Consider the following 8,495-nt stretch of genomic DNA (forward strand, 5'->3'; position numbering starts at 1 on the left):
TGCCGGCCGGCATAGACTCACTTCTCTTACAGTGTTTTCACCTGAGGTGGGATGGGCTGTTTTATTTATTGCCTTAACATTTTATTTTGAGATCTGCCCCTTTCCAGGTGGAGAGGCCTACAAGAGAAACAGACTCCTGGTTCTCCACACTCTGGAGTTGGGACTGGCTCAGACGGTGGGGTGGGGGGGGGCACCCTCCCCTGAATGGCAAAGGGGTCCGGGGCGGGAGGTGGTCTGGCCCTTGGGGGCGGGAAGGAGGGGGGATGGGAGAGGGCCCACTATCTCTGAGCCCAGTCCCTCCCCCACGTGGTCCCTCCTGCCCCCCAGACTGTAGGACCGCTGTACACTAACTGTGCTTCTGGCTCCAAACCCACCTCTCTGGAGTCGCTGCCCTGGACGGAGCAGCCTCCTGGGTGGGAAGGACCTGGGCAGCCCCTCCATCCTGACATTCCGTTCATTTGCACTTCCCCGCGCTGTGAATGTAATCTTGGGCCTGGGCCCCCGGCTACTCTGATTTGCTCCCAGAAATGCACACAGAAGTGGCATTTTCATTTTGTCTTTGTTTACACGTCCATGCACTGCCTCTGGCACTTGATTTGTTGCAGCTTCCCACTTTTGTACGGTAGGGCGTGTGCATATTGACTGAGAGTCAAATAAATGATTTAATGATTTCCTTCCACACTGCCGTGCACGTGTGGCTGTTGCTTCCTGGGGACCTGCTCTTTGGGGTGCAGTTTGGGGGAGGCTCCAGGAGGGCAAAGGTGGAAGGCAGCCTGGTGGGAGCTATGAGCCGCTCGGCAGCCTGCCAGGGCCACGTGTCCCTTGGGTGAAGGTGGGGAGGGTGCCACTGCAGCGCTTAAGGGCATAGATGTGGGTGGGGCAGCCTGGGAGTGGATCCTGCCCCGGCAGCATCTAGGTAAGGATGTCCACAATTCTTAAGATACAGGCAGGGGGCCCGGCAGGGGTGCAGACTCAGCCTCTCAGTCACTAAATGGCTGAGTGGGTGAGAGCCAGCGGGGAGGGCTGGAGCAGGGATGCAGCAGATCTGAGCTTACCAGGTGTTCAGAAGTTTTCATGGGCGGTCAGACATCACAAAGTTTGTTTGAAAGGTGTAGTAATCTCCTCTATGGGCGGGGGATACATTCCAAAACCCCCAGTGGAGGCCTGAAACCATGGATAGTACTGAACCCTATATATTCTACGTTTTTTCCTATATATACATACCTATGATAAAGTTTATTTATTTATTTTTTGGCCACGCTGCATGGCTTGTGGGATCTTGGTTCCCCCAACCAGGGACTGAACCCACACCCTCGGCAGTGAAAGCACGGAGTCCTAACCACTGGTCCGCCAGGGAATTCCTAAAGTTTAATTTCTATAAATCAGGCACAGTAAGAGATTAATGACAAGAATAATGGAACAATTATAACAATATACTGTAATAATAGTTACGTGAATATGGTCTGTCTCAAAATATCGTACAAATTTAATGCCTTTTCCATCTCAACTAATCACGTCACACACTGGCTGTAACTTCTGCAGCTTGAGGTGCAACAGCGAAACTAGCACAGATTTCTTTTTCCTTCGTAATTTCATGGATAAAAGATTTGTTCTTACTGTAGATCTCAGCAACCGCAGTACATGATTCTTTTCCTTTCCTAACTAAGTTGAAAACTTTCACTTAAAGGAAGCACCTGACGGCTTCTCTTTGTCGTATCTGGATTGCCAGCATCGCTACTCTTGTGCTGGGTGACCATTTAGTAGAATAAGGATTGCTCACACATAGTCATTCTGATAACCCAGATGGCTATTAAGTGACTAAAGGGCAGGTAGTGTATACAGCATGGGTACGCCGGACAGAGGGATGATTCACATCCCAGGGGACAGAGCAGGATGGCTCGAGATGGCACGAGGTTTCATCATGCTACTCAGAACGGTGCGCAATTTAAAATTTATGAATTGTTTATTTCTGGAATTTTCCATGTAATATTTTCAGACCATGGTTGACTGAGGGTAAGTGCAGTCTCAGAAAGCAAAACTGGATAAGCAGGGACCACTGTACGTTTTAAAATTTTTCTGTGCTTTTGAAAATTTTAAATGTATAGAAGTTTCTCTAGTTGCAGCGAGCAGGGGCTACTCTTCGTCGCGGTGCGTGGGCTTCTCATTGCGGTGGCTTCTCTTGTTGCGGAGCACGGGATCTAGGCGCGCGGGCTTCAGTAGTTGTGGCTCGTGGGCTCTAGAGCACAGGCTCAGTAGTTGTGGCGCATGGGCTTAGTTGCTCCGCGGCATGTGGGATCTTCCCGGACCAGGGCTCGAACCCGTGTCCCCTGCATTGGCAGGCGGATTCTCAACCACTGTGCCACCAGGGAAGCCCACTGATAGGGTTTTGATATGGGTCTGCAAGCAACTGATTTATTACAGTCTCTGTGCAGTGAAACCTCTCTGCTCATCTGTATTTGCAGCCGCTTCCCAGCGCTAGCATCACCGCCTCAACTCCACCTCAGATCATCAGGCATTAGATTCCCATAAGGAGCGCGCAACATAGATCCCTTGCATGCGCAGTTCACAGTAGGGTTCGTGCTCCTATGAGAATCTAATTCTGCCACTGATCTGACAGGCGATGGAGCTCAGGCGGTACTGCGAGCGACGGGGAGCAGCTGTAAATACAGATGAAGCTTCACTCGCCCGCCGCTCACCTCCCACTGTGCAGCCCGGTTCCTAACAGGCCACGGACCGCTACCGGTCCATCGCCCAAGGGTTGGGGACCCCTGTTTTAGAGTATTTCCATCACCCCAAAAGACCCCTTATGCTCAACTGCAGTGAATCCCCCAGCCCCCAGGCCGCCACCAATTTACTTTCTCTCATGACTTGCCTTTTCCAGACATTTCCTGTAAATGGAGTCACACAACATGTGATCTTTTGTGCTTGGCTTCTTTACATAGAATAATGTTTTTGAGATTCATCCCTTTTATGGCATGTATCAGTATTTTATTTCTCTGTTGCTGAATAGCATTCCGCAAAGAGTTTTACCTCTTCTGTTTTGAATACCACTATGGACTCGTGGGTTATTTATTTGATATTTACAATCAGTTACAACCAGTTTTCTGATGTTCAAATGGTCACAAATTTTCCCAGTGGGAGCCCCTTTGAACTGGCTCCTGGGTCCTTTTGCCACCCACCCCCCCCACACCACACCCTGAATCAGTCTTCGAGAACTTCCTTTCTAGAATAACAAGTCCCAGGAAGCTCAGAATACCAGACACCAGGTCTGGGAAGGCCCTCAGGGGAATCCTGGCCCACTTATTTCTGTGGCAGCCAGTGGACTGTTACAATCACGGCCCCCATGAATCGTGCCTCTTGGAATCCATGTCCTTGTATAGGCCTCTCCCATAGCAGCTCTGACCTCGGCCATGTGACCTGCTTTGGCCAGTGGAACAAGAGTGACGTGATGCAAGCAGTGGCTTGGTGAGCTCTGGTGCACTGGGGCTCGCCCTCTTGGAGAGTATTTGCGGCCATGAAAACCTTGGCTCTTCTGCTGGAGGCCACATGAAGGAGGACGTGGCACCCGGGCCAGAAGCCCCAGCTAAGTGTCAGATTTGAGGGAGGCCCTTTGGACCACACAGGCCCAGTTGAGTCACCAGCTGCATGAGTGACCCAGCAGAATTGAGCCAGCCAAGTTGCAGATCTTGAACAATAAAATAGTGATGGTCTTAAGGCACTAGGTTTGGGACTGGCTTGTTACACAGCAGTAGGTAACTGATGCCAGTCCCCTTGTTGATGAAAGGGGAAACAGAGTGGAGGATGACCACCCCAGTGCGTACAGCGAATACACAGCAGCCCCAGCATGGACACCCATATCTCCTGAACCCGTAGGGCTTCTGCTGCATCGCCTGTGAGACTGATTCTCGTGCAGCCTGAGGGGGGTGTGGAGGGTAAGATCTCGTAGTGTCGTCTTTGGCCCAATCTGTGGTTCACATCAAGTGCTCAGTAAACGGTGGTTTCGGTTACAATACAAAAGGCTCCCAGGGCGCGTACGCAGATGGGACAGGACAGGTGGAGAAGGACCGTCTGTCCACCAAGTATTTCCTGTGCATCTACTGTGTGCCAAGCGCTGCGCCAGGTGCTGCACAGGCAGCGGTGGAGGCTCCGGAGCCGGCTTGCACCCCATCTGCTAGCGAGAGCAGACTGTGCATCTCTTCCCAACTCCTCGTTCCGCACCATCACGATGGTGGCTGGCAAGTGGCCACAGGAGAGAGTATTTACACCATGGAAATCAGCACATGCCACAAACCAGGGGAGCTTGTGGCTTGGGAGACTGAGCCAGACAATGTGTCTCGAGGACTTGGCTCCACGGTGTTTGGAACGCTAGGCCCTGACTTCTAGAAGCCTCTATTCTAAGACACAGACAGTGAACGGCTCCTCTCAGAGGCTTTGTAAGCCAAAACCGTCACTTCTACTTTGAGACCATTTGTCTTTCTTACTGTGGCATCTTTAGGATCCAGGAGTCCCACATCCTCTGTGGGAAGGACAGTTTCTCGATGGCGGCGCCCTTGCTCCTCTCCATCTTTCTCCCTTCATCCTTGATGCCCAGACGGACATGGTCTGGCACCGCCTAGGAGCTCAAATAGTCCCGGAAGTGCATGAACGAACCTCTAATCTAGAGGGCGGCAGCTGACACATTTCGGGGAAACAGGCCCAGAGAGGGGAAGAGTTCTTTCCTAGGGACTTTGAGCGCATGCCAGGGTGGCTGGGGTGTGGTGCACAGAGTAAGACATTGTGCCTCTAATCCAGGGGCCGCACTGTCTGTGAACTCCCTTCCAGAGGAGAGGCCAAAGTGAAAGGCCTGCCCTGCCCGGGACAGCTGCGGCTTGTCTGAGGACTCCTCTGGGCAGTGGGAGGAGGCAGCCTGCAGTTTGGTTGATGGGATGCAGGGTGGTTCAGAACCTGGGCCTGCCCACCAGGCAGACCTGGATTCAAATCGTGGCTCTGTCACACACTAGCCAGTTGACTTGGCAAACGGTGGGACGCTCAGAGCCTTACTGTCCTCCGCTATAAACTGGGTGCATTAAGAACTGCCTCCCAGGCTGTAGTGGAGCTAAGACGAGTGACTAAGGATGGAGCACGTCCCAGGATGCTCAGAGAGATACCAGAGGCATCACTGGTCCACCCCTCAGCTCAGGGAGGAGGTAGGTGGCTCCTTCAGCTTCCCATGGTTCCCCTCACAGCATTCATGCCTGCACAGCCCAGCTCCTCAACCACATGGCAGGTCTGTCCTGTCATCCCTGCCATCTCATGGGACCCCACACTGGCTCCTAGGCACATCGCCATCGGAAAAGCATCCATTTGTACACCAAAGATCTGCACAAGGCTGTTCCTAGCAGCACCATTCCTAACACCCCAGACCTGGAAACACCCCAAAGTCCAGCAAGAGTTGAATGGAAGGACTTCCCTGGTGGCACAGTGGTTAAGACTCTGCGCTCCCAATGCAGGGGGCACAGGTTTGACCCCTGGTCGGGGAAGATCCCACAGGCCGTGTGGTACTGCCAAAAAAAAAAAAAAGAGTCGAGTCGAATGGAAAAGAAACCAGTAATCATGGTGTGTTCACACCGTGGAACACTGCACAGGGAGAGTAGAAGAATTACAACTAGAGGCCGCAGCATGGATCTCACAAACACAATGCCGGGAAAGGAGCCATGCCCCAAAAGTACGTACTGTAGCATTCGACTTATAGGAAGTACACAGATCAGACTAACCTAATGTATGGTGCTAGCAGATGGGATGGTGGTCACCCTGGGGTGACGAGATGGGGTGTCAGGAGCTCCTGGGGCTCTGGTTCTCGATCTGGGGGCTGCTAACACAGGTGTGCTTAGTTTGTGGAACTGCATCAAGCTATACACATTCGATTTCTGGATTTTCCTGTATGAGTGTTATATTTTAATTTTTTTCAAAGGCAAAACCGAACCAAACGACAAAGTCACCTTTCAAGATCCCCTCTGTAGTCACCAAGGGTGGCCCTCCAAGTTTTGGGAGGCCAGGCCCCTCTCCCCCAGCACCTCACCTCTCCCTCTCTCTTGACCATTTCATCCTGTGCTGTTCCCTCTGCCAGGAAAAGCCCACCCCAGCTAACTCCCTCACATTTTATAGTTCCTCACCCTGACACTTCCTCCAGAACACTCTCCCTGAGGTGAGAGGATAGGCCTGGGTTTCAGGGACTTGGCTTCTCAAGCCTAACTGCTCATCCATGAAATGCCATCTAACCAGCGAGGGGCCATGCAGCCAGACGGGACGGCGGCCCTGTCCTAGGGAACTATTCTGGGAAACTCACAGCCCACTCCTCACACCTCCTGCCTCCCAGCGGCTAATAATGGCAGTGCCTGAGGTAGCTGAGGGTAGGTGACAGTGAAATGGGGCCAGCTGACCCACACGAGCCCAGGCTGGGCCGGGTAGGAAGCTGAGTACAGCTGAGGGGTCCTGGGGGCCCTCCTGGCTCGCTGGTGGGTTCTGAGTCACCATCATCCCCCGAGTCCTTTCAGCCCCACCCATGGTACTGACTCCAGCTGCCTGGCTGGCTCACAGAGTCAGCGGAATTCTCCGCTCTGTTCTCACTTCTCATAAACACTTAGGCTATTTATCAGGCACTTGTTCTAGCATCGGCCTGGGCCAGTCTCCAATACATAACAAGCCCTGTCTTCATGCTGCCCAGGTCTTCTCCAGTTGTGGCTGCAACCACTTATATCAGAGCCCCAGGGGACATAAGAATGTAGACTCCAAGTCTGCAACCCAAGATCTACTGGATCAATCCAGGGCCCATTTTCTACAAGCTGATCTCGGCGCTGCATGAATTCAGAGAACCATTGTTTTCTGTTGAGAGACAGGCAAGGAGCCAATTACAGTCCAGTGTGGTCAGTGCTGGGGTAGGAGAGGGGATGCAACTGGGATGCAACTGTGGGAGCCCAGTGGAGGCCCCTCTCCTGGCCATGGAAACCTCTAAGTGAGGACAGACACCTGAGACAGACTGGAACAGCATGTGAAAAGGCTCAACGACAGGAGGAGTCGGGCACTTTAACTGACTGTAAGCACTGCGATCTAGCCCGAGAGAGAGTGAGGGTGGGAGAGGGTGAGGTGGGTGGTAAGGTGTGGCTATTTATGCAAGGCCTGTAGAACAATGAGAGGAATGTTTTGGGAAAACTGAGGTATAGGTGGAAAACCCGCCTCTTGTTTAAAATGCTCCCAAGATGCCTCATTAAGCAGCATAAATGGGATTGAATCAATAAATCTGTGTTAATTGAATGAAATGAGGGACGGAGTCTTTTAATTTCAATTACGCTTCCACTCGACATCAGTTAAGCTTCCATAAAGCATTCAGGGGGCCGACGGTGAGCCCCGACCCGGGAGTTCCTTCCCCCATCCCACCCCCAACCTTTAATGGAAAGGTTGTCAGTTTTGTGTGACTTGCTCCGTTGCCAGTCAGTAAAGGGCAAAGGAAAATAAGTCCCCTCTGGGTCTCTGGCCTCAGTTAACTCATAACTAAAAGTAGGTGAGTTCAGACTCCATAGTGCCGAGGTTGCCTCCCCGCTTCGAGCATGCGCACTGACAGGCGCTCAAGTCCTGCCGACCCCGGGCTGGCTCCCGGTACCGAGGAAGCCTTCACTCGGCACACGTCCCCACCAAACCAAAGCTCCCACCAAAGTTCAACACGCCCCCCAAGCTAGCGGGTGATTGGCCCGCCCTGCCCACACCGCGAGCCGGCCTCACCTTCTGATTGGCTGTTCTGCTTTCTGTTGTGTGCTGAAACCCTCCTTTTCTCTGATTGGTTAGCCACCTACCTGCGCTCGTCCCGGATTGGGCGCCGTCTTGGCCGGCTCGCAGGCTCCTAGGGTCCCTGCTTCCTGATTCGCCGCTCGGGCCTGCCCGGTGAATGGCTGCGCCGCTACCTGTATCGGCGTCCGATTGGGTGCACGGCACCTCCCCCGGCGTGATAGGTCAGGACCACCGCCCCCCTGGCTCCCCATTGGCTGCTCGGCGAAGCCCGGTCTCCGGGTAAGATGGCAGCGGACGGACAGTGCTCGCTCCCCGCTTCATGGCGGCCGGTGACCCTCACCCACGTCGAATATCCTGCAGGTAAAAGACAACCCTGGCTTCGAGGACGCCTTTCCGGGGCCGGCCTGTCAGTGCCGGGTGCTCCGGCCGGCGCAAACCCGCAGAGGGGGCGCCGGGGGACCGGGGTGGGAACTGTCAAATAGTGAGCCACGGAGGGTTCGGCCGGCGCGCGCGCGCCGCGCAGGCGCAGTGGTGTGGCGATGAGCTGGGCGAAATTGTGAGCCGCTCGCTCGCGCACTCTGCGGCTGCGCGGCCGGGGTGCTCCACTGGGTCCCGGGGCGCCGGTGGGCTGTAATGGGGTGGTGGTCTGCGTGAGGCGGGAACGGATCACTGGCCTTCTTCCCCGCCCTTCCCGGAGCCGGAGAGGCTGAACTCTCTCCTCGGCGTGTAGGGGG

At 53.9% G+C, this 8,495-nt stretch overlaps 1 protein-coding gene across 2 annotated transcripts in view; it reads left to right on the forward strand.

Moving 5' to 3' along the window:
- Positions 1-8,023: 8,023 nt before the first annotated feature.
- The window catches only part of DOLPP1 (dolichyldiphosphatase 1), a 10,142-nt gene continuing 9,670 nt past the window's right edge, over positions 8,024-8,495 (forward strand). Inside the window, exon 1 of one of the 2 annotated variants that reach the window (XM_007471805.1) lies at positions 8,024-8,121. In XM_007471805.1, the coding sequence (XP_007471867.1) occupies positions 8,046-8,121 (76 nt within the window). In that variant the 5' untranslated portion in view covers positions 8,024-8,045. The remainder of the gene's footprint in view (positions 8,122-8,495) is intronic. The other variant, XM_007471806.1, reaches the window with a different exon arrangement.

This window comes from Lipotes vexillifer, unplaced genomic scaffold, assembly GCF_000442215.2.
Source record: "Lipotes vexillifer unplaced genomic scaffold, Lipotes_vexillifer_v1.1 scaffold98, whole genome shotgun sequence".
Taxonomy (NCBI): domain Eukaryota; kingdom Metazoa; phylum Chordata; class Mammalia; order Artiodactyla; family Lipotidae; genus Lipotes; species Lipotes vexillifer.